Source organism: Chlorocebus sabaeus, chromosome 12 (genome assembly GCF_047675955.1).
Source record: "Chlorocebus sabaeus isolate Y175 chromosome 12, mChlSab1.0.hap1, whole genome shotgun sequence".
Classification (NCBI taxonomy): domain Eukaryota; kingdom Metazoa; phylum Chordata; class Mammalia; order Primates; family Cercopithecidae; genus Chlorocebus; species Chlorocebus sabaeus.
Genome location: NC_132915.1, coordinates 113021419 through 113045652, shown reverse-complemented (window position 1 = coordinate 113045652; position 24234 = coordinate 113021419). Strand labels below are relative to the sequence as shown.

Genomic DNA, 24234 nt, shown 5'->3' with positions numbered 1-24234 from the left:
GACTCCTGCGGGCCGCCGTCCGCGCTATAAAAGCTGCGGCGCGTCCTCTCGCGTCCTCTGCGCGCGCCGGCGGCTGCCATGGCGAGTCGAATGTTTGCATTCTCCTGCCGCCCCTTTCCCGAGCGCCTGCGCGGGCCCCGCCCTGCGTTCTTGCTCTCGCGGGCGCTGCGCGGCCTAAGGGACTCGCCTGCCGGCCTCCGGGTGCGGGGTGGGGGCGGGCTCTGACCTGGGGCGTCCTGGCCGCGTGAGCCGCGGGATGGGGCCCGGGCCGCGGAGGAGGCACCGCTGCTGTGTTCCTTGGTGGCGAGGGGGCTGCCCGGTCCTGCGCGGTTTCCAGCCAGGAAGCTTCGAGAATCCTGGTGAGAGCTCAGTGCGCGAATTCGGATCTTAGAGAAAAGCACCCCGTTCACCCACGACCCTTCCGCTCCTGCTGCTGCTTCCCGAGTCGCTGAGGCTGTGGGAAGATGTTTGTCGCATCTTTGAAAAATGGATTTCTTAGGCAGTGTGCACGCGTCCGGTGGTTTGCGTGTCACTGTGGCTGCTCAGCGGGAGGCCACAGTGGCTCTGTGGCTGGCCGAAGGAGGACTGCTCAGTTGTCTGGCGGGCATTCCGCCTTATGGTCCTGGTGCCTTGGTACCTGCAGGGGATCAGCAGCCCGCGTTCCGTGGCACAGTGTTGTAATTCCAGCTTCCCCTCCCGCAAATTAACCAGAGAGTAAGGGGAGAGAGTAACTTGGGTCGGATTTTTCTAGAATGGCCCTTGTGGCAGTGAGCTTTTTGGTGGCAGGGATCATCTTTGGTCCGCCCTCCTGGAGACCGGGAACGCGGCCTCTTTTGAGACAGAGTCTCGCTCTGTAGACCAGGCTGGAGTGCGGTGGCGCGATCTCAGCTCGCTGCCACGTCTGCCTCCTGGGTTTAAGCGATTTTCCTGCTTCAGCCTCCCGAGTAGCTGGGATTACAGGCGCCCGCCACCAGGCCAGCTAACTTTTTTTTTGTTTTGTATTTTTAGTAGAGACGGGATTTCACCATGTTGGCCAGGCTGGTTTTGAACTCCTGATCTCAAGTGATCCCGCCCGCCTCGGCCTCCCAAAAAATGCAGTGTTTGTGTGATGCCCTTCTGTGGTGTTTGCAAGATTTATACAAAATTGGGGTTTCTTTTTTCTCTAGGACGTGTGCTCACTGGAAACGGCATGTGCTTGGGGTGTTGGGTAAGTTGGTACGTGGGAGCTGGAACAGGGTCAATCCTCCAGTGTAACTAAGCCCTGCTGTGCGACATCTTCAGTGACTGGAGGGACCAGTCGGTCTTGTGTTCACGTTGTGGCTAGAAGCTGTCTCTCCAGGGGAATAAAAACGGATTATTTCATCTTCTACAGGACACTGCCCCTAGAGGCGTTGCAGCTGTGGCTGCCGTGTCACATCTGTGTCATTAGGTGGCAGAGATTAGAGAGGCTATGTCTACGCTCGGCGTTCTGCCCTGTGAACGTTTGAATGTTTGATAGTCTGACACTCCTGTTTTATGGACAGGCATCTGTTTTCCTTTGCTGGTATCAGAGGGCAGGCCTTGTGCGTGGGCTTTCTAACCCTTGCTCTGGGCTAGGCTGGCCGCTAGGGGTCTGAAGGGATAGTGGGAAGGTAGAGGGTGCCTTCAGGAGCAGCCTTCAGGAGTGAGTTTTAAGAACCTGTGAGAGGATCGGTCAGGTCTGGTGTGCGCTGGGTCACGCCATACACCGTGTCAGGATCACGCAGGACAGGACTGGGGAAGGGTTTGCTGGTGTCTGAGTTAATAGCAGTAACGGCAGCCACTTGATTGTGTTCTTGATTCTTTGCCAAGCATTTTTGTTATTTAACACAGGAAGGAGGTGACTTCGCCTGTGATGGACTTCCAGTGTGAGCACTGGCCAGGGTGACCAGGCTGACCTGCACCAGCCCTGATCAAGGTAAGAGGTGAGGCCAAGCTTGCCCTCCCTCCCTGCCTGCCCTTGCTGCCGGGTAGGTGTGAGCGGCTGCCCTGCAGATGCTGTCCTGGACCTGTCGGCACCAGACAGTTGCTCTGCCGTGCCTGTGACCTCGGGGCAAAGAGGAAGTGGCGATTTCTACACTCAGTGCCCGGGAACCAGTGGGCACTGAGAATGGTTTATGGCCTGACATGACATGACTTGCAGCCAAAACCAGGCAGCGTTTGGGTTTTGCTTTGGAAAACACCTTACCTGCTTTGCTCCATGAGGGAGGGGCAGCAACATTGCTGGGAACCCTGAGGTGTAGATATGTATAAATGAGGTCCGTGTGTGTCTGAAGCTCCGGGCACTTGTGGGGTTACCAGGAGTGTGCGTCTCACTCCCAGGCCTTGTTCTGGAAATGAATCTGCAGGTCTGTCTGGGAGGCCTTGGGCAAGTTTGACTAAGAGCAGTTGAGCTGGGATAAACAGGCTATTTGGAAACAGGAATCCTCTCCCCAGAATGGGTAGGAATGGGGGTACAGAGGCCAAAGACACAGCCACACGTCCTGCAATGCCTGGGACGCCCCACAGTGAAGAGTGATGTGACTCTAAATGTCAGCAGTGCCAGTGTTAAATTTCTGCCAAGAGATCATATCAAGAAAGATAACTTTAAAATACAGTTTGCGGAGGCTGAGTGCGGTGGCTCAGGCCTGTAATCCCAGCACTTTGGGAGGTCGAGGCAGGTGGATCACCTGAGGTCAGGAGTTCAAGACCAGCCTGAAACCCCGTCGCTACTAAAAATACAAAAATTAGCCAGGTGTGGTGGTGCGAGCCTGTAATCCCAGCTATTTGGGAGGCTGAGGCAGGAGAATCGCTTGAACCTGGAAGGCAGAGGTTGCAGTGAGCCAAGTTCACGCCACTGTACTCCAGCCTGGGTAGCAGAGTAGGACTCTGTCTTGGAAAAAAAGAAAGTTTCAGGATTTCATAAATTGGGTTCTCTGAAGGTCATTTGGTGAATCCAGGTTAAAAAACGATGGTCTGCATCACTGTCCTTGTTTGTTTTTCAGATGCAGAGGCCAGGATGTGGGCCCAGCCCTGTGCAGGAGGCTGGCTGGAATAAAGGTACAGATACAGGCCTTGCCCCCTCTGGGACCACTGGCACTCGGGGTGTTTGCAGCCTCAGAGCCCAGCTTTCCACAAGCCCACCTGCCCCCAGGGCCACAGCTGCATCTCCTGCTCTGCTTTCATTACAGGGATGAGCAGGCTGGCATTGGGGCACTCGCTGCCCCTGCCTGGGTAGTGCTGTGTATTCCAGCCAGGGGCCACTGCCAGGACCACCCCTCCATTTTCATATCGCGATTCTTAAGTTCTGCCATTGTGGTATTCTGGTGGAAAAAAAAAAAAAAAACCGGTTGCTTGGCTGTTTTTGAACTGCCTGGAACCTAAGATCCTGAATTTTCCCCTATAAGGGGGAAATCTATATGGAAAACGTTTATTTTGAAATACAGAATGAAGTGAATTAAAAGATTTAATGCACACTTCTTCAAGGATAGTATTTCTGTGTTGGCAAAATTTGAGAATAAATTGGCCTTGAACGGAATGGATTGTCTTGACTCAGACGTTGGGAGCAGAGCCCGGCCTGAAGAAAGGTGTTGCTGTGGTGGGATCTTCTCCTGGGGGACGGTTGCTGGGTGCCCTGGGCTACTGGGGAGAGTGCACGGGGCTGGAGAAGAAGTTTCTAGGGAATGAGTTGTACATCTCATGGCTGGATTTTGTAAAATCAGTTTTTAAAATAACGCGTAAATCTGTTTTGTTATTAGAACACCTTTTTGTTCTGTTGTGTCACGGCCCAGGTTTAGGGGTACTGGTCATTGGCTGTTGCAGAAGCCGCTGTGTTTGGGGAACTGCCCTGGCGGCTTCAGAGGTGTGTGTGGGTTGAAGGGCAGGCAGGGGCTCTGGAACAGACCTCACCTTGTACTAACACCTGAGGGCTGCCTCCCCAGGATTCAGGGGCTCACCCCAGCCTGACGGCCTGGATCCACAGCGGGTGCAGGGTCCCGTGCGCAGCATCGATGGGGCTCAGGGTACTCAGCCCTGGGCATTACATAAAAGCTGTTTATTGACATCACATTCTTCAGAGTAACAAAACCCCTTGGAGGGCCCTCCTGCCAGGATGTCCACCTTTGCTCTGAGCTGGGATCTCCTGTCTGTGGTGTTGGAATCCAGAGCCCTAACCTTAGGAAAGTGATTTTGCAACAGTTGCATTTCATACCTTCTGACAGGATTCCTTGAGGGCGGGCTGGACCCTGGTGCCCGGCCAGCTCCAGGAAGGGTGGCCAGGCCCTCGCTGCCCATCAGGAGTACTTGGTGTTGGAGATCTTCTTCCAGAGCAGAGTCTTGAGGTGGCTGAGCACCAGCGAGTGATGGGCCTCCACCTGGCTGGCCAGCCCGCTCAGCGTGGTGCAGGTGCGCAGCTGCGTGCCCAGCTCCTCGCGGAGGTCGGCGGGTGCGCCAGGCAGCAGGTAGCCCCGTAGCAGCGCACACACCTTGGCCAGGTTGGGCTGGATGAGGTCGCCCTTGCACTGCCGCATGAGCCTGTCACATGGGGCCCTGCAGTCGCGCCCGTAGGTGCAGTCTGCGCTGTGCTCACAGCGGCGGCCCTGCAGAAAGCGGCGCACGGTGGCCTCAGGTGCTACCTGCTGCAGGTCGGCCATCTTGAAGTCGTAGGTGGCTGTGTAGCCCACGTTGGCCAGTGTGGTCTCACACATGTAGAAAGTTCCATAGGAGCCGTGGAAGAGCTCCTCCACGAACTCCAGCAGACCGATGGCGATCTTGGCCCGCCAAGGCCACGCGGGCCCCAGCCACTGCTGGAGGGCACCCTGCAGGGCAGGCGGCAGCAGCGGGCGCAACAGGGGTGGCAGGGCGGCTGCGTGCCAGGCGCCATGGGGCACGCCCTCGGTGAGGTAGAGGTCCCCGCAGTAGCCCAGCAGTCTGGAGGCATGCTCCTTCTCCTGCAGGGACAGCAGCAGCAGGAACTCGTTACGCTGCAGCAGGGCCCACACGGATTTGGCTTCCGCCAGGGACACCCGGTTGTCCTTGTTGAAGTCGGCCATGAGCAGGACCTGGCCAACCAGCGCTGGCAGGGAAGGCAGGTCTCCCATGTTCGCCTGGCATTTGGGACCAAGAGAGGAAAAACCAGTTGATGGGATGTCTGGGAGCACAACCTGGCTTTGACCTGGGTGGTCTGCCGACCAGACCAGCACTCTGCCAGGTTAGGGGTCCCAGCCCCCAGCTACACGGGGGCAGGAGGCGGCCAGCAAGGTGCCCACTCACTCTCCTGGCCTGTGTTGCTGCTGCCAGACAGACCTCCCATCTCCCAGCAGCTCTGGGTGCACCTGGGGAGCTTGGGGGTGGACACCTGAGCAGAGAAGCCTCAAAGCTTCCCTGAGGATGAGAATGCCCTCTGCGCTGGCTGAAGCCCTAGGAAGCGGCCCTTCTCTGCAAGCCCTGGTCTCCGCTTGGGGCACCTGCCGTGCTTGACCCATGGCCCTTGACTGCAGGAGCCTCCTCTCAACCTCAGCTGCCAGCCCACCGGTGCCCCCAGCCCTGGAGAGGCTCCTTCCCTGGCAGGGCTCCTGCCCAGGGGCTGGGGGATAGGAGGTCTGCCCAGGGTCCACTTGGGCCTATTTATGCCTTTGTGCTGAGCATGTTGGTGCCAGGGCCGCCCGCTGGGCACATGACTGTGGTGTGGACTCCTGCCCTGCCCCTCAGGAGAGCTATCTGACCTTGAGGAAGCTGAGGGTCATCTCCCGGAATTCCTTGATGGAGGTGCCCCGGGTGGGCTTGTCGAACAGCACCAGCTCCCGCCGGGGGGCCGCATCCGACCGGGCCTTCAAGTCGAGGGTCTCCTCGATGCCACACTTGATGGTTACATCCTTATCCCGCCAGAGCCCACTGTACACCTGGACAGGGCCATAGAGGTCCTCCGTGCAGACGTCCCCCTCCCACTGCACGGGCAGTATCAGCCCCAGGCCCACCCGCCCTGCCCATGGCCATACCTGTTGGGCCGGGGCTGCCGAGAGGCAGGTCCTCCACTCCACCATATGCAGCTCACACAGGTCCTGGCAGATGGAGCCCGAGATGATCCCCTTGCGGTACTGGTCACACTGAGGAGATAGGTGCAGGACGTGCTGGGGTGGGGCAGCCACATCCCTGCCCCATTGAGCCCCTCCCCACAGGCCCGAAGCCCAGCTGCACCCATTCCTCCAGGACCCCTGGGAGGGAGAGGTCACAGGTGGGGCCAGGTGGGCGGGAAGGGGGCACGGAGGGCCAAGCACCCAGCACCGTGGTCACTCCGTCCCAGCACCCACTGGGCCCCTGTTCTTTGGCCATCTTTTCTCAGACCCCCAAACTGCCAGAGCTGGCGACGGCCACCTCCAGCCCACACCCGTCCCTGAGCCCCACTGGGCCCAGTACCCGCCAGCTGGCAGGGGCCTCCACTTGCTGCAGTTGGAAAGCTGCCAGTCCCTCACAGGCAGTGCCAGGGCCCTGGGCCATGCCATTGCTGGCTGCACGATGGGGCTGTTGGCTGCAGGGGCAGCCCTGCCAACCCTCCGGTCTGGTCCCATCCCCACCACCCTGGCTCCTGTAACAGGACAGCTCAGCAAAGGCCACTGCCTGGACAGGAGACAAACACCACACCCAGTGTCAAGCCCAGGCCAGGGCCAGAGGCAGGAACCCGGAGGCAGCTCTCCCGCCCAGCCGACCCAGCTCTCTGGGCCATGCCGGTATTGGCTGGTGAACTAGAATTCGCCCTAGTCCCTAATACCTACACCACCAGCTGCCACACGCCCTGTCTCTGCCTGACTCTTCATTGCTGCCTCGGGTGACGCCGGGAGGGAGGATGGCCCCCTGACTCACGGCCCCCTCCCTGCCCAGGTCAGTAAGTGAGACATCTCTGAACTTGTTTCCCATGGTGGTGCTGACTGGACGGCGTCTTCCGTCTGAAGGGCCAGGAGCTGCCCCGCTCAGGCAGGGCTTTCCCCGGGACACCAGGAAGAACAGAAGGGTGGGCTGTTGGTGCCAGAGCGATGGTCAGGCTGGTAGAACCTGGACAGGAGTCAGGCACGAGCCACAGGGCGTCTGTCAGAGAAGCAGCCCCCTGGTCAGAGGTCAAACATCTGGTGTCAACCTGTGAAGGGCGCCGCGCCCAGCCCCTCTGCTCCCCGTCGGGGCGGGCTGCCAGCCATTCTGCACTGGGCACTCATGGGCGCGCTCAGGACAGATCCTGGTGCCCAGAGCCACACCTGCATGGCGGCTTCCGGCTGGGTTTCCAACGCTCCCAGGCTTGGGGCTCCTCCTGTCCCAAGGACTTGGCCTCCATCTTCGGCCCCTCCCAACCTTCCCCAGGCTGAGGCAGGAGGAGGGCAGGCCGCGGCCTCACTGTTTGCCCCACGTGCAGCCAGGACAGGGCTCACTGCCGGAGCTGACAGCCTCAAGCGCTCTGTTGTCAAGGCTTAGAAAACGGATCCCTGGGGCCTCACAATGACTCCGGGCCTGTCCTTCCCGGTCCCACAGGCCCCCTCCTTAGCCAGACCCCCAGGGAGACACTGTTAGTGGTAATTAAATCAGGCCCAGGGCTGGCTGCCGCCCCTCCTCAGCCCCCACCCCAGCTCTGGGAGCCTGGCAGCCCCTGAATCCCAGCGCCCCGCGGGAGGTGACAGAACGATGCAGCTGGCCCGCCCCTCTGGGGGTGGGGGAAGAATTCCTGGATGTACAGCCTCCGTTGCCATGGAGCCTGGCCAAGCAGGCTTGGAGGGAGCCAGGGAAGTGAGCTGCGGAGCACCCCGCCCTCCGGGGTGGGGGAGAGGGAGGGTCCCTGCCCCCCTGCCCCACACACCAAGGGTGGGGACAGAAGTGAGATGGGCCAACCGGAGACCGAGGACCCCGCCACATGAGGCATGAAGGCAGCCTCTGTCTCAGCAGCAAGAAAACACTGACTCTTCATCAAGAGAGAAAAGAAAAATGAAGGAAAACCGCACACTTGTCCAACCCTCCACCTTGCAGGCAGGCCCTTCGCTAATGGAGTCCACTCCAGTCCCCAGACCAGCCCCCTGCGCCCAGAGCCACAGACCCCAGGAGGATGCCCTGCTCCTGGCACACAGTGGTGCTGGGGAAGGAGCCTGTGGGCCACGCTGCCCTCTGCCAGGCTGGGGCTGGGGCCGGGGCCGGGGCTCGGGGTCCCCCCGGGGTGGGAAGATGGAGCTGCCCCCATGGTCCTGGGTGCCTCCTGCACCTAGCAGGATGGGGAGAGGCTTCCTCAGAGGCTGAGGCGGGTGTGTACTTGGCCTCGTCAGGGTCCCCACCCACTGCACATCGGTCCCCAGCCAGTCCCCTCACCGTCCAGCCTGTTACGTGTCTGCAGCAGAGCTCAGTGGGGACTCACAGTCCAGTTCTTGCCCTTTCGAGGGCCCTGGTGGAACCTGGGACTGGCCCTACACTGCTGGTGCCTCACTGTGTGAGCTGGGCCAGCCTCTGTGGCTCTCTGAGGCGTCCAATGCCTCCACAAGGCGGGGCAGGGAGCCTCCTCTGGCAAGGAGGGGACGTCTCCATGGCCCTGGGATGGCCTCAGGAGAGCTGAGCTTGGCCTGACCTCTGGGAAGGCTCTGAGCAGCCAGGGAAACCCCCGCTGGGTGAAGGGCCAGGGCACCCTGGGAAACCGACACGCAGGTTCCTCTTGTTTGCGGGGGCACCTCCTCCTGCTCCTCAGCGGCCTCTGCGGTCTGGCACCCAGTAGGTGCTCAGAACCCGCCCGGCCATGTGAATCCTCTGCTCACTCCCACCCACCCCTCCCCACAACACCCCGGCCCAGAGGTCCGGCCCCCCCTACCTCCCCACAACACCCCGGCCCAGAGGTCCAGCCCCTGCACCTCCTCCGACCTTCTAGGAGCTCCAGGGGTGCATCTGCTCGGGGCACAGCCCTCCCCACTCATGACCCCAGGACGAGCCCAGTGTGCCACCCTCTGGCCCTGCTGAGCTCAGAGGCGCCCTGGACTTCAAGGGTGAGCAAGGCCTGGTGCCAGGAGCCTGGAGGCCTCCCCTGGGCTGGCATGGGTTCCAAACAAATCCTGGGCACAGAAGCTCTCCTCCTCCGGACCCCACATCCCACTCCTCCACTGCCACCTCTGGGCCTTTCCACATGTGGCCGTCAGAAATGGCTCTGTGGGGCATGGGCCTGCCCACGCCCAGCTAGATAGCTTCACCACCCAACTGCCAGGAGAGACGCCTTCCCCATCTGACGGAGGACACCCCGAACTTGGGGTCTCCCTGCACCCAATCCCCCTGTGACAACCCACAGTGACCGCTGTTACAGGCCAGATCCACCTGTGCCCTGGCCTGACCCCAAGTGGAGTGGAGGCATCGGAACACTGGTCATCAGGCAGGCTGGGGTCAAAATTTGGTGGGGGACCTGCCCAGTTCTGGGCGAGTCTAGGGTTTGCCAGGAAGACAGAGCTGGGATGACCTCCCCGCCTAGCTAGTCACAGGGTGTGCAGAGGAGCAGAGGGTCACCTTGGTGTGCACTCATGTGGACATGCTTGCTCCCAGACACACACATGCTCACATATGCCAGGGGACTTAGCCCTGTCTCCCTGAGGTGGAAGCTGTGGAGGACCCTGCCCTGCCGCCTGCCCTGCTGCCTGCCTCGGGGAACCCCTGGTCCCAGGGGAGCTAGCAAGGCCACTAAGGCCAGGGAGTCTCCATCCTGGGTCACTGAGGATATCACGTGGGGGGCTCCATCCTGGCCAATGAGGACACCACACAGGGGTCTCTATCCCGGCCAGTGAGGCCAACACATGGGGGCCTCCATCCCAGGCCAGTGAGGCCAGCTGCCCACCCCAGCCTTCCTGCTAAACATCCTCCCTCCCAAACATTTCTGGAGTCTGCCCTGCCCCCAGCCTCTCTCTCTCTCCTGAGCCCCTGCAGCCACCCCCACGTCTCCCCTGTCCTCCCCTGGACCCCCATCCTCCACACCCAGTCTGAGGCAGCTTTGCAGATCCCACCTAGAAACCCACATGCCTTGTGGGCCCTGGATCTGGGGAGGAAGGTGTCTCCGGGGCCTGGTGCCCCAGCGTCTAGGGCAGCAAGGGGGCACAGCCCAGTCCCCAGCCCACACACGCAACACTTACAATGACCACCTGGCAGACGTGGCCACGACAGCGTTCCGAGTAGGACGAGTAGTGCACGTATACCAGCCAGCTGCCCGCAAAGATGCCCAGCCATGCCAGGAAGATGCACCGGACCCTGAGGCCTGGGAGTCGACCCTGTAGGGGAAAGGGCTACGTGAGGAGGTGCCCTCGGGGCACCCACACTCGGGGTGCTCTCAACCCCACTTCCCATGGGAAGGGCCTCTGGATCCACCCCAGCCTTCCCCTGCCATCCCCTTGGCCCACTGGTGCCCCCATCTTCTAGAATCACCCCCAGCTCAGCGACACCCGCTCCTGGCTCTGCCTCTCCTGGGTCACATAACGGGCTGCCGGGGCCAGAGGTGGGGGCAGGCGCGGCCCAGACTTTCAGCGTTATGGGCAGGTACAAATAAATGTCAAAACCAGGGGACTACATGCTGGCCAATTCTTTTCTCTGCTGAATGAAGATTTTTTTTTTTCTGAGAGGGAGTCTGACTCTGTACCCCATGCTGGAGTGCAGTGGTGCGATCTCGGCTCACTGCAACCTCTGCCTCCCGGGTTCAAGTGATTCTCCTGCCTCGGCCTCCCGAGTAGCTGGGACTATAGGCACGAACCACAACACCCAGCTAATTTTTGTATTTTTAGTAGAGAAGGGGTTTCACCATGTTGGCCAGGCTGGTCTTGAACTCCTGACCTCAGGTGATCCACCTGCCTCGGCCTCCCAAAGTGCTGGGATTGCAGGTGTGAGCCACTGCGACTGGCCGAATGATTTTTACAAAGCTTTCCTATCCTGACCTCATTTCATAACATCATCACCTCTGCACAAGGTGAGCACGCCCACCGCGAGTGACACTGCCCCATTTTTCCCACTGTAATGGAGATTGGTAGGAAGTTCCAGCCGGACCAGGCCTGCAAAGAAAACCAGGTTTGGAGAACGGGGCCCCAGGAGCCCAACGCAGCCACATCGTGGAAGCCTTTAAGAGACGCAGGCGGGCCAGGCGCGGTGGTTCACCCTGTAAACCCAGCACTCTGGGAGGCTGAGGTGGGTGGATTGCTTGAGCCCAGGAGTTTGAGACCGTCCTGGGCAACATAGTGAAACCCTGCCTCTACAAAAATACAAAAATTAGCTAGGTGCGGTGGCTTATCCTGTAATCCCAGCTCTTTGGGAGACTGAGGTGGGTAGCTTGCTCGAGCTCAGGAGTTCGAGACCAGCCTGGGCAACATGGCGAAACCCCATCTCTACTAAAAATACAAAAATTAACTGGGCATGGTGACTCACGCCTGTAGTCCCAGCTACTTGGGAGGCTGAGGCTGGAGAATTGACAACCCAGGAGGTTGAAGTTGCAGTGAGCTGTGATTGCACACTACACTCCAGCCTGGGTAACAAAGCGAGACCCTGTCCCCCCCCCCAAAAAAAAAAAAAAAAAAAAGACGCAGACTCAGACACCGATGTTCACAGCAGCCCAGCGGTGGGCAGTCCTTGAGTTCGCAGCCAGGGGATGGAAGAGCAGCTGCGTCTGTCCTATCCACACTGCGGAGTGACTGCGCCCTGAGAAGGAAGGAGATCCTGATGTTCACCCAGCAGGGAGGAATGCCAGGACAAGAGGCTCAGTGAAACGAGCCCGTCACCAAAGCACGAATCCTGCAGGACCCACTTACACGAGGTCCCCAGAGTCGCCAAAACCATAGACACAGGAAGAAGAATGGAGGGAGCTGGGGGCTGGGAAGTGACTGGGAGTGTGCGTTTGATGCGGACAGAGCTTCAGTTTGGAAAATTGGAGAGCTCTGTGGACGGAGAGAGGTGACGGCTGCATAACGAGAATCCTTTCTTTGGTGCCATTAAACTGTGCACTTAAACAGGGTTAAGATGATACATTTTATGCTATATGTATTTTACCACAGTTAAAAATTAAGGCCAGGCACGGTGGCTCACGCCTGTAATCCCAGCACTTTGGGAGGCCGAGGTGAGCAGATCACCTGAGGTCAGGAGTTCGAGACCAGCCTGACCAACATGGAGACACGCCATCTCTACTAAAAATACAAAATTAGCTAGGCATGGTGGCGCATGCCTGTAATCCCAGCTACTTGGGAGGCTGAGGCAGGAGAATCGCTTGAACCCAGGAGGCGGAGGTTGCAGTGAGCGGAGACCCCGTCACTGCACTCCAGCCTGGGTGACAGAGCGAGATTCCATCTCAAAAACAAAAAAAAAAAGTAATCACACAGCTCCTGGCCCCTGCCTAAAACTGACCCAGATGTCTGGGAACCAGCTTTTTGGGAGGGCTCCAGGTCACTCTGCCATCCTCAGCCCCTCTGCCTTGGTTTCCCTGCTGGCACAAGGAGGCTCAGGCAAGGGCTCTAGAGTGCAGGCTCAGGCTGCTGGGCGATCCATCCCCATCCAGGCCTCCAAGCTGGGCTTCCAAAGGTGACAGCCAGGGACAGCTGTGTGCCACCTTCCCTCTCCCCAGCCCCTAGCAAATTTCAGGCCTCTCAGGCACTGTCCAGGAGTGGCCAGCAGAGGGGCCTTGCCCTACGCAGGGGCTCAGACATCCCTGACCTGCAGCTGAAGGGTGAAGGGCCCAGGCTTGGGGGCCAGCTTCCCCTCAGAGAGGCCCCACCACTGGCTCCAAGCACTCCCTGTGGCCTCCTGTCCACCTGCAGCCAGGGAGAGGCCACTCACTGGTCACATCCTCCTCCTGGCAGCGCCTGGCCACACCCCCACCTGCCCAAATCAGAGCCCCTGTCAGAGGTCGTGGGCTGCAGCCCTGCTCAGGCTGTGAGCAGGGGACTCCTCCCTGAAATGGGGCCACCAGCTTCTCAACGAGGACAAGGCACAGTCCAGGCAGCTGAGGTCATTTTTCTGGTTCTTTCAGGAGGGGTGGGCCCTGGCCTCCTGCTTCCCTGGCATCCACTCACTGATGGCTGCCCCAGGCAGGGCTACAGAGGGAGGACCCCCAGCAGCTGGGGAAGGGCCCAGAGCTCCAGTAGCAGTGGGGTCCTGGGGGGCCTGGAGCAGAGGGCATGGCTCCGGTGGGGGGAGCCCTCCAGGCCCAGGTTGGTCTCGCCCCCTCAGACCACTTTTCCTGGGCACTGGATCTGTTTCCGGCAGACTTGCTCAAGATGAGAAACAGGAAAGCAGAGAAACAATGGGGGGTGGGTGTTGCTCTGGCAGGATAAGGTCCGACAGCTCCGTCTGGGGTGAATGTGCCCGAGGCAGGGCCAGGCAGGGAGGCCCAGCATGGGCGGAGCCTCGGAGGACAGCCAGGAGGAGGAAGGCTGCAGCTGGTGCTGGGCCCAGGGCTGACCCCAGCTGGGGACAGTGACACCAAGCTAAGGACTTACCCAGTTCTGCTCCCCAGAGCCCTGCCTGGGCTTGGGCCAGGGCCTGTTTCCGCCTGGCCAGCTCTGGTTCATCCCCCAGGTCTTTTGTTGTTGTTGTTCTCTTGAGACAAGGTCTTGCTGTGTTGCCCAGGCTGGAGTGCAGTGGTCCAGTCACAGCTCACTGCAGCCTCGAACTCCCAGCTTCAAGTGACCCTCCCACCAAGCCTCCCAAGTTCTTGGCATTACAGGCATAAGCCACCTTGCCCAGCTCTCCCCCAGGTCTTGATCTTCCCCAGCTGCCATCCCTGGCCCTGCTGTGGGTCCTGGGATCCCAAGCAGCTGCTCTGCAAGGCCCCCATAGTGCTCCCTGGCCCACCCTGGCTCCTGGACCTGGCACAGATGGATGGGCAAAGCTTGAGTGTGGAGGGGGCCCCACCATCCAGGACCTGGGCTGGGGCTTTGCAGGGGCAGGTGGGGACCAGCTGCCAGTGTAGCCACTTGGAGGGTGGGGAGGGTCACCCAGGGGATGGGAACAGCACTGTGGTCCTCAGCCCAGCAGGCTCAGACCATGGGCCGGGAGCCCCACAGCACTGACCCAGAAAGGCAGTTCACAAGGCCAGGAAACTGAGGCCACTAGAGGGGCAGGCTGGACTCCCAACAGGGCTCTGGCCCTGAGCCAGCCACCCTGGGAACAGCCAACACCCCTCTCCTGCCATTCCTGGGCGGAGCTCCAAGCATCAGCATCTCTTCTGCAGCCGCTGGTTGAGGCCCTTCCTCCGGGGAGGGGACCACTGTGCACCCCACCTCCCAGAGACTGGGGTGGTCCTCAGCTAAGGGTGGTCCCCTTAGCTCTCACCCTGCCCCAAGGCTGAGCCGGGACCACCACACCCTGAAGCCCTAGGTGGGCACAGAGCATCTCACTGCAATCTGGGAGTTGCTGGGTTCCATGCACTCTTCCCAGAAGGGGAGCTGAGGCCAGCCAGGCCCTGAGCTCAGGCAGGACCCTGGCAGGGTTCCTCCTGCTGACCCGGGACCACCCTGCGGGGACCAGGGAGGTACAGGCAGATCTGACCAGGACTGGCTCCTCTGGCAGATGCCTGGGGGGGTCCTGGAGGGTCTGGGAAGGCATCCCGTCAGAGGCTGGGCCCTGGATGATTGCAGCCTGATGGGCCTGGCCTGCATCTCCCCAAAGCAGAAGGTGAAAGGGCGCCTGGCAGCCGGAACCCCAGGCAGCCCGGGTCTCCCATGCGGACCCGGCAACGCCCCTGGAAGGGACGGTGACTTGTTCAAGGTCATCCCGGGGTCAGGGCAGGGTCCCTGCGCTATGGCTGGCTGATGGGATGAAGGGGCGGGGGACAGGGAGGTCATGTCCTTGCCAGGGCGTTTCTGTGTGTCCCAAGTTTTCTACCGCAGAATAACACACCTTATTTTTTAATGGAAGAAAAGAGGAAAGGACTTTTGTGTGGTTTCTGGGCCTGGGGGGCAGGGACCGCCTGCAGGGCGGGGCGGGGGGCCTCTAGGCCGCAGCATCCCCCGCCCGGACTCTCCTGTCGCCGCCACCGCCCCTTGCCCAGCGTCCCGTCCTTCCCGAGCCACTCGCCCCCTCCCCCCTGCCCAGCCCGGGCTCATGAACCCCTCGTGTCTGAACCCGGGGCCCCGCTCCGCGCTCGGCCCACTCCCGGGCTGGAGCTTGGCCTCCCCGAGCAGAGGCGGCCGGGGGCGGCGGGCGCGCACCGCGCTTACCTGCAGGCCCTTGGAGAAGGGGCAGAAGAGCACCAGGTGCGCCAGGCGCCGCAGCCGCCGCATGGTGGGCGCCGGCCGGGGCTGCGCGGGCCCCGCGGCTCGCTCGGCCTCAGCCCCGGCCCGGCCCGGCCCGCAGCGGCCGCCGCTCCTTCGCCATGCGGGCCGCGCGCCCCCGGGCCCGCGTTAAAGGCAAAGGCGCGCGCCTTTCTGACGGCCGACGGCGGCGCGGCGGGGGCGCGCGGGGGCGCGCGGGGGCGGGGCTTGGCGCGCGGCCCGCCTTCGACCCCCGACTGGGCTGAGGAGGGGGCGGGCACTGAGGCCACGCCCACTCGCAGACCCCGCCCCTCCTGCAGAGGGGCCGGGGGCGCGCGGGAGGGTCCGGGGGCGCGCGGGAGGGGCCGGGGGCGCGCGGGAGGGGCCGGGGGCCGGGGCCGGGACCGGGGCGCGCCTTGGCGTCTCGCGGGCGCTTCCCACGCAGGAGGGAGGCCCTGTGCGCTGCGCCGGCTGCGGGGTTCAGGGCGCCCCACGCGCGCCCTCGGTTCGAGGCCGCAGAGCCAGGGCTGGTCCTTTCCCTGGGTCCTCAGGATGGGGTCAGACGCGCGGAGCCCTGGACTGGCCGATCCTGCAGCCCGCCCCGGGGTCTGACCCTTCCCTCCGGCCTGAGACCCCGCGCCTTGGCCCCTCGCCGCGAGGACACTCCCGTCGCCTCCGCGTGGGGTGCTCAGGGATGAGCCGCTGCCGCCTCCACAGACAGGTTCCGTGTGAACAGAAGTTTTCATTGCACTTGGGTAAACACCTGGGAGGGCTGAGTTGGACGGTGAGGGATGTGGGGCGCCGCCAGCAGCTGCCAAGACGCGCTCCCTCCCCGCGGCCGCCGGCGCTTCCAGCTGCTCCGCATCCCGGGCGGCTCTTGCCATCGGCAGGTTTTTAAATTTTAGCCATTTCCCTGGTGGTGGCGTTTCTCTGGGGCTGTGGTTCGCGTTTCCCGAGTGAGGAATGAGGTTAAACACTTTTTTTTTTTTTTTTTTTTTTGAGACGGAGGCTCGCTCTGTCGCCCAGGCTGGAGTGCAGTGGCGCGATCTCCACTCACTGCAAGCTCCGCCTCCCGGGTTCACGCCATTCTCCTGCCTCAGCCTCCCGAGTAGCTGGGACTACAGGCGCCCGCCACCTCGCCCGGCTAGTTTTTTGTATTTTTTAGTAGAGACGGTGTTTCACCGTGTTAGCCAGGATAGTCTCGATCTCCTGACCTCGTGATCCGCCCGTCTCAGCCTCCCAAAGTGCTGGGATTACAGGCTTGAGCCACCGCGCCCGGCCGAGGTTAAACACTTTTTGCTTGATCATTTACCACCTGTGTATCTTCTCCAGAGTCTATTCAAGTTTTTGACCATTAATAAAAATCACGTTCTTTCCTTATTAAGTTTTGAGACTTCTTTACATTTTGGTTTTAATTTTTAATATATTGAATGAGACTGGGTCTCGCTATTTTGCCCAGGCTGGTCTCGAACTCCTGGGCTCAAGGGATCATCCCGCCTTGGGCTCCCAAGGTGCTGGGATTACAGGCATGAGCCACCTGATGTCCAGCCGAGAATTTTTTTTTTTTTTTTTTTTTTTTTTTTGAGACAGAGTCTTGCTCTGTTGCCCAGGCGGGAGTTGTCTCAAACTCCTGGCCTCAAGTGATCCACCTGCCTCAGCCTCCTAAAATGCTGGGATTACAGGCGTGAGCCACCATGCCTGGCCCGAGACTTCTTTATATCTTCTGGATATCTGTCCATTATTACACATGTGATTTGCAAAGATTTTTCTCCCAGTCTGTGACTTTCTTTCCATTCTCTTAACATTTTCTTTCTTTTCTCTCCTTTCCTTTTTTTTTTTTTTTTGTCGGAGTTTCACTCTTGTAGCCCAGGGTGGAGTTCAGTGGCGCAATCTCAGCTCACTGCAACCTCCACCACCCAGGTTCAAGCGATTCTCCCACCTCAGCCTCCCAAGTAGCTGGAACTACAGGTGCAAGCCACCATGCCTGGCTAATTTTTGTATTTTTAGTAGAGATGGGGTTTTGCAATGTTGGCAAGGCTCGTCTCGAACCCCTAACCTCAGGTGATCTGCCCACCTTGGCCTCCCAAAGTACTGGGATTACAGGTGTGAGCCACTGCGCCCGGTCAACAGTATCTTTCAAGGAGCAGAAGTTCTTGATTTTGATAAGGGCCAATTTAACTTTTTTTTTTATTTTATAGATTGTGCTTTTGCTTATTTATTTTGAGACGGGTTCTCACTATCACCCAGGTGGGAGTCCAGTGGCTCACTGCGGCTTCCAGCTCCTGGGTCCAGTGATTCTCCTGCCTCAGCCTCCTGAGTAGCTGGGACTACAGGTGTGTGCCACCACACCAGGCTAGGCTAATTTTTTTTTTTTTTTTTTAGACGGAGTCTTGCTCTGTCACCTGGCCAGAGTGCTGTGGTGCGATCTCGGCTCATTGCAACCTCTGACTCCCTGGTTCAAGCGATTCTCCTCCCTCAGTCTCCCAAGTAGCTGGGATTACAGGCACGTGCCACCACGCCCAGATAATTTTTGTATTTTTAGTAGAGATGGGGTTTCACTATGTTGGCCAGGATGGTCTCAAACTCCTGACCTCGTGATCCGCCTGGCTTGGCCTCCCAAAGTGCTAGGATTACAGGCATGAGCCACTGCGCTCGGCCACACCAAGCTAATTTTTAGATGTTTTGTAGAGATGGGGTTTTGCCGTGTTGCCCAGGCTTGTCTTGAACTTCTGGACTCAAGCGATCCTCCCACCTTGGCTTCCCAAAGCGCTGGGATTCCGGGCGTGAGTGAGCCACTGAAGCCAGCCCGGATCATGCTCTGAGTGTGTCATCTCTAAGAAAGTTTTGCCTAACGAAGGTCACAAAGGTTTTCTGTGCTTTCTTCTAGAAGTTGCGTAGTATTGAGCTTCATATTTAAGTCAGCGACCCAGTTCGAGGTAACTTTTGTGTATTGTGCAGGGTGTGGATCGGAGCGTTTTCAGTTTGGGGTTTGGGGGTTTTGTGAGCATTTTTTGCACATGGACATCCAATCCTTCCGGCAGCATCCGTTGAAAAGATGAGTCCCTCCCCACAGAATTGCATGGCAGGGAGTTAAACCGAGAGGGATGAGGCCAGGGGGCAATGGGGTCAGCGTTCTATGCCAGGTATAGAAAGGAGGGGTGGGCCCAGGGGTGTGGCAGTGGCCTAGGCCAGAGACCTGGATGGACAGGGCTGGAGGCAACGTGAGGAAGGGGAGAGGGGCCAGTGGGAGAAAGTGGCAGGTAGACCCTCCCAATCTCAGTGACCCCCAAGGTAGCTGCAGCCCAGGCTGGGAAGAGGGACTGCCATGTCCCCGAGTGACCTTTCCTCTCTCCCTCAATCCAAGCACTGTCTCTCACCCAGTGAGGGTCCCGGAGCTCCAAGAAAGGGAAGAGCAGTACGAGAGGGTGGGACACAGAGCACAAGCACCAAGAGGCCAACACGCGGGCTTCTCCCGGCCTGGAGGGAGGCCTTGCCATGTCTGCAGCTGGGAGAGCATGTGCTTCCCTGAGTGGCCTGTCCTCCTCCTGCAGGAGGGCTGTCCCAGGGCCAGAGGGAGTGGGTGCAGGGCAGTGGTGGTCGGCCTGGCCTGCAGGGAGTTCAGCCAGAGGGTTCAGTAGTGCACACCTTTCATCATTGTGAGCCAGGCCAAGACTGCGGCCAAGAAAGTTCTGGAGGGTCTCCCGGGGAGGGCTTCCTGGGGGAGGGGCACAGGAGAGAGTGGTCCATGGGTCAGGATCTGGGGGAGGTGTGGGCCATGAGAAGGATGAGCGCAGCCTCAGTGCCACCCCCAGGCTGCTAGGAGGGAGATGGCCCACCCTGGGAGGAGTGCCTGGTGAACACATAGCTGGCCCTGGGTGACCCTGTCCCTGAGATCTTCCAAAAAGGCATTTCCCAGCAGGGCCCGCGGGATGGGGTGCTCCCTCCAGGCAGGGACCAGTGACCATGTTCTCCTGTGCACCTGCGGCTCCCGGCCCAGAACCTGCACACAGTCCGTGGATACTAGCCCATCAAGTGTTCATGGAATGGGCGCTGGCCGGGTTCCAGTTCAGTTTGAGTGGGTCTAGTTCTCGTTTTAGGGCCCTTGTTTCTGCACCGCCAGTGAGTGGTATCCACCTGCCTGAAACACAAATGGGGCAGAGGATCCGGGAGATGCTGACCGGTATCTCAGGTGTGAGGGGCAGGAACTGGGCCGTGCCTTGCTGTTTTCAGTGCCGTTTGTGGCCTGAGGCCCTGAGCTCGAACCCTGGCCAGTGGAAACGGCAGGTAAACGAAAGGCCCGCTACAGAGACACAGGCTCACACACACCTTTGGGGGAAGGCTCCGGGGGCCATTCTGAAAGTCGAGGGTCTTTCTGCCCTCTCTTTCCTTCCCATTCCTCCTGAGGCCTGGGAGTTTCCTCCCCAGGCAGGGGGCCCATTGCTCTCCCTGCCCTGCTGCAAAACTGGCATGTCCCATTCCAACTGCTATAACTGAGTCTCTTCCCCAATCATCCCCTACTCACACCCAGACCTTTTATCTGGAAGGGTCATTGCCAGTTATCAGTTTAATCCCTCGCAGCGCCAAATTCACCCTACGTTGCCTGCCTGATGAAAATTAAGCTGGACCCTTGAAATGCGTTTCCTTTGCCAGCGGGCATGATGCAGAGTGTTGGCCATAGAGGGCGCTGGAGAGCATGCTGGGAGGGGGCTTTGCCTTCCTGGTTTGGAAGTGTTTGCACAGCCAGCCCCTGTAGCAGGCATGCTTCTCTTGCACCTGGTGTCCGCCGCATCTGACTCCTGCCCAGTGGCCCGTAGCTCCCATGACAGCCCCTCAGGCAGTTTGGTAGTGACCGCCTTCCGTGAGACGCCTTCCTGTGAGCGGCTTGCCCTGGCACCCAGCAACCTGGTTTTCCAGCAAGTTCCAGAGGGCAGATTTCTAGAAAGTTCTGGCATGGCATCACAGTGGGCCATAGCTGTGCCTGCCCTACAGGGTCTGGATCTCAGCCTAGGGGCAGGGGCTGTAGCTCAGCCCTGGGGGAGTCCTTGTGTCCGTCAGTCACGCCTCCATTGTAGTGAACAATTCTTGGTGGTAAATTCTCCCTGTTGAGATCACCATGTTGCTTCTGTCTCCTGAGGGGACTCTGGCTGGCGGATCAGGTACACAGGAACACGGGCATTTTTATAAAACGTACTGAGGCCGGGTGCAGTGGCTCACACCTGTAATCCCAGCACTTTGGGAGGCCAAGGCGGGCAGATCACGAGGTCAGGAGATTGAGACCATCCTGGCTAACATGGTGAAACCCCGTCTCTGTTAGGAATAGGCCCCCAAAATGTGGCCATAAACTGGCCCCAAAACTGGCCATAAACAAAATCTCTGCAGCAGCGTAACATGTTCATAATGACCCTAACGCCCAAGCTGGAAGGTTGTGGGTTTACCGGAATGAGGGCAAGGAACACCTGGTCCGCCCAGGGCAGAAAACCGCTTAAAGGCATTCTTAAGTCACAAACAATAGTATGAGCGAGCTGTGCCTCAAGGACATGCTCCTGCTGCAGATAACTAGCCAACGCCCATCCCTTTATTTCGGCCCATCCCTTTGTTTGCCGTAAGAAATACTTTTAGTTAATCTACAATCTATAGAAACAATGCTTATCACTGGCTTGCTGTCAATAAATACGTGAGTAAATCTCTGTTCGAGGCTCTCAGCTCTGAAGGCCGTGAGACTCCTGGTTTCCCACTCCACACCTCTGTATTTCTGTGTGTGTGTCTTTAATTCCTCTAGCGCCGCTGGGTTAGGGTCTCCCTGACTGAGTGGGTCTTGGCATGTCTCTACTAAAAATACAAAAAAAAAAAAAAAAATTAGCTGGGCGTGGTGGCGGGCGCCTGTAGTCCCGGCTACTCGGGAGGCTGAGGCAGGAGAATAGCGTGAACCTGGGAGGCGGAGCTTGCAGTGAGCAGAAATCACGCCCCTGCACTCCAGTCTGGGCGACAGTGTGAGACTCCGTCTCAAAAAAAAAAAAAAAAACTTACTGAGACCATGGCTGGGCGCGGTGGCTCACGCCTGTAATCCCAGGACTTTGAGAGGCCGAGGTGGGCAGATCACCTGAGGTCAGGAGTTCGAGACCAGGCTGGCCAACATAGTGAAACCCTGTCTCTACTAAAAATACAAAAATTAGCCAGGCATGGTGGCGAGTGCCTGTAATGCCAGCTACTCGGGAGGCTGAGGCAGGAAAATTGCTTGAACCCGGGAAGCAGAGGTTGCAGTGAGCCAAGACCGCACCATTACACTCCAGTCTGGGCAACAGAGACTCCATCTCAAACACACAAAACACAAAAAACCTCACTGAGACCCACTACACCATTCTTGGGCCCCTGTGGTCCACCTGGAACACCAAAGGGCAGTGCCCTCGGCTTTCTTGGTAATGATTAGGGTGAAAGAGTGGCAGGCATAGTCCAGGTCTATTTCGGACATTCTAGGTTCTGCCCTGACCCTTCCTGGACAGCGCCATACCACCCCTTCCACCTTTTATCCTGATCATTACCAAGGAGGTTACCAGACAGAGATGACCCTCTCTGGGGACAGCCACATTCATTGGGCCAGGAGGAGGTGACAGAGGTAGCGTCAGAAATCTTCTCAGAGGCTGGGTGCCGTGGCTGACGACTATAATCCCAGCATTTTGGGAGGCTGAGGCAGGTGGATCACCTGAGGTCAGGAGTTCCAGACCAGCCTGGCCAACATGGTGAAACTTTGTCTCTACTAAAAATACGAAAATTAGCCGGGCATGGTGTTGGGCGCCTGTAATCCCAGCTACTCGGGAGGCTGAGGCAGGAGAATTGCTTGAACCTGGGAGGCAGAGGTTGCAGTGAGCCAGGATCGTGACATTGCACTCCAGCCTGGGTGACAGAGCGAGACTCCGTCTCCAAAAAAAAAAAAAAAGTCTTCTCAGGTGAATTTTGGAGAGGGTTATTCCAGTTCAGCAGCACCACACACCTGTGGGCAGCAGCAGGCATGGGAGAGCCTTTGTGTATCCTGGCCATCAACCCACGATTGGCAGCTTTTGCAATGAAGGAAGCACTGCTGTCAGACTGGGAAGGAAGCTGAAGACATACTGATGAGCTTCAGCGGCCACCAGGGCGTGGCCCGGTCAACGGACTGGCTGGAGACACAGCACCGACCTGGGGAAGTGTCAAGGGTCGGGAGGCTGTGAGGCACCAGCCATCACCCGGAGCAGGGGTTGGAGGTCTGATGGAATCAGTTTCCCAGGAGCTGGGGTGGGGGAATGAAACCACCTTTGCAAAATGGTGACTGAGACAGTGAAAGAGAATCTAACTTAACCAGCTCCCTCTTGCTTCTAACCTCCAAGCTGTCCTTGTTCAATCCTGGGCGTAGGCTGAACTAACTTTGGGAGCAACTTAGTTTATAGGTTATAGTTTCAAACAAAGACGACACAGCCCTTTCCCAAAAACAAACCTCCTTCTTGCCTGGGGACTAGACTACTGACATCAGCCACAAGATGAGAAATTATGGTCTAGGAGTCACGCGGCTGGAGGCTGCAAGAGTCTGACCCTCCCTCAACGGCTCTTAAGATCACTGCTCGAGATGTTTTGCAGACCCTGCTCTTGAGGATCAGCTGGCACCACCCAGATGGATAAAGTGGCTTGTCTGATCTTGTGGCCCCACCCAGGATCTGACTCAATTTAAGGAGACAGTGACACCTTATAATTTCATCTCCAACTCAATCGATCGGCACTCCTGGCTCACTGCCCCTCCCCACCCACCAAACTGTCTTTAGAAACTTTGATCTAGGCTAGGCCGGGCGCGGTGGCACATGCCTGTAATCCCAGCACTTTGGGAGGCCAAGACGGGCGGATCACGAGGTCAGGAGATCGAGACCATCCTGGCTAACACAGTGAAACCTCGTCTCTACTAAAAAATACAAAAAACTAGCCGGGCGAGGTGGCGGGCGCCTGTAGTCCCAGCTACTCGGGAGGCTGAAGCAGGAGAATGGCGGGAACCTGGGAGGCGGAGCTTGCAGTGAGCTGAGATCCGGCCACTGCACTTCAGCCTGGGCAACAGAGCGAGACTCTGTCTCAAAAAAAAAAAAGAAACTTTGATCCATGCGGGATGTGGATGCCACTCCCCCACTGCACAGGACAGCCAGGTCCCGGCAGAGATGCGGCATCTGCAGCCAGGGGGCTGAGAATGTGGCCGCTCATATGCACCCTCTGTGTGCCTTTCCCCCACCCCCTTGGAGGCGGAAATCGCCCATGGGTCCCTGGCTCCGGATGCCGAGCCTCACCAAAGGGTGGTTGGGAAGGATCTCCCAGTGAGTGGCAGGATCCTGGCTGTCCTCGGGATAGCTGAAGACTGTCACCTGCTCCAAATTTCGGTCATCAACTTTCTCGACCAGCTTCCCCTGGTGGTGCGGACCGTGCGGAGCTTTGGGCGCCCCCCGTTTCCCACTAAGCCTGGCCTGGGAAAATGGGGCAAGGTCTAAGCCTGCCTCTCTTCCTGGGCAGTGTGTCCATCCCTCCCTAGGGCAGGAATTCCCACAGTTGCTGCTTTCCTGTGAGGGCCTCATGGTCAGCCTGAGGCCTTTGGGTGCTCAGGGGCCCTTCGTTTTTTTTGTTTTTTTTTTTCTTTTTTGAGTTGGGGTCTCCCTCCCACTGCACAGGCTGGAGTGCAGTGGTGCAATCTTGGCTCGTCACAACCTCTACCTCCCAGCTTCAAACAATTCTCCTTCCTCAGCCTCCCAAGTAGCTGGGATTACAGGCATGGGCCACCACGCCCAACTAATTTTTGTATTTTTAGTAGAGACAGGGTTTTGCCATATTGGCCAGGCTGGTCTAGAACTCCTGACCTCAGGTGACCTACCTGTCTCGGCCTCCCAAAGTGTTAGGATTACAGGTGTGAGCCACCGTGCCTGGCAGGAGCCCCCTGTTTTATCTGGTTCTTAAATGTTTGTTACTACAGAAAATAAAACTGACCTACTATACCCCTCATACCCCCCCCCCAAAAATAAAA

At 58.8% G+C, this 24234-nt stretch overlaps 1 protein-coding gene, 1 long non-coding RNA gene and 2 other non-coding genes across 4 annotated transcripts; 3 read left to right on the top strand and 1 right to left on the bottom strand.

The window, feature by feature from the left end:
• Window positions 1–87: 87 nt before the first annotated feature.
• Window positions 88–3535, top strand: LOC103239615 (uncharacterized). Its single transcript, XR_499606.3, has 4 exons — window positions 88–359; window positions 1167–1207; window positions 1852–1936; window positions 3003–3535. It is a non-coding gene; the product is annotated as an uncharacterized lncRNA (long non-coding RNA).
• On the top strand, window positions 1376–1507 carry LOC119620208 (small nucleolar RNA SNORA17). The gene has a single exon (XR_005236684.1). It is a non-coding gene; the product is annotated as a small nucleolar RNA SNORA17 (small nucleolar RNA).
• On the top strand, window positions 2016–2149 carry LOC119620207 (small nucleolar RNA SNORA43). The gene has a single exon (XR_005236683.1). It is a non-coding gene; the product is annotated as a small nucleolar RNA SNORA43 (small nucleolar RNA).
• A 501-nt stretch (window positions 3536–4036) lies between the features above and the next one.
• Window positions 4037–15337, bottom strand: DIPK1B (divergent protein kinase domain 1B). The gene is made up of 5 exons (XM_008005593.3): window positions 15180–15337; window positions 10122–10256; window positions 5994–6101; window positions 5721–5897; window positions 4037–5102 (listed from the first exon to the last, which is right to left on the bottom strand). The coding sequence occupies exons 1-5, from the start codon at window positions 15240–15242 to the stop codon at window positions 4290–4292; spliced, it is 1296 nt and encodes a 431-aa protein (XP_008003784.1). The 5' UTR covers window positions 15243–15337; the 3' UTR covers window positions 4037–4289.
• Window positions 15338–24234: the final 8897 nt, after the last annotated feature.

Coding starts and splice junctions, on each gene's coding strand:
- DIPK1B (XM_008005593.3), bottom strand. CDS start 15,242: ATGCGGCGGCTGCGGCGCCTGGCGCACCTGGTGCTCTTCTGCCCCTTC. Junction 6,102..10,121: donor ACGTCTGCCAGGTGGTCATT/GTAAGTGTTGCG, acceptor CTATCTCCTCAG/TGTGACCAGTACCGCAAGGG. Junction 5,898..5,993: donor CGGCAGCCCCGGCCCAACAG/GTATGGCCATGG, acceptor GGCCCTGTCCAG/GTGTACAGTGGGCTCTGGCG.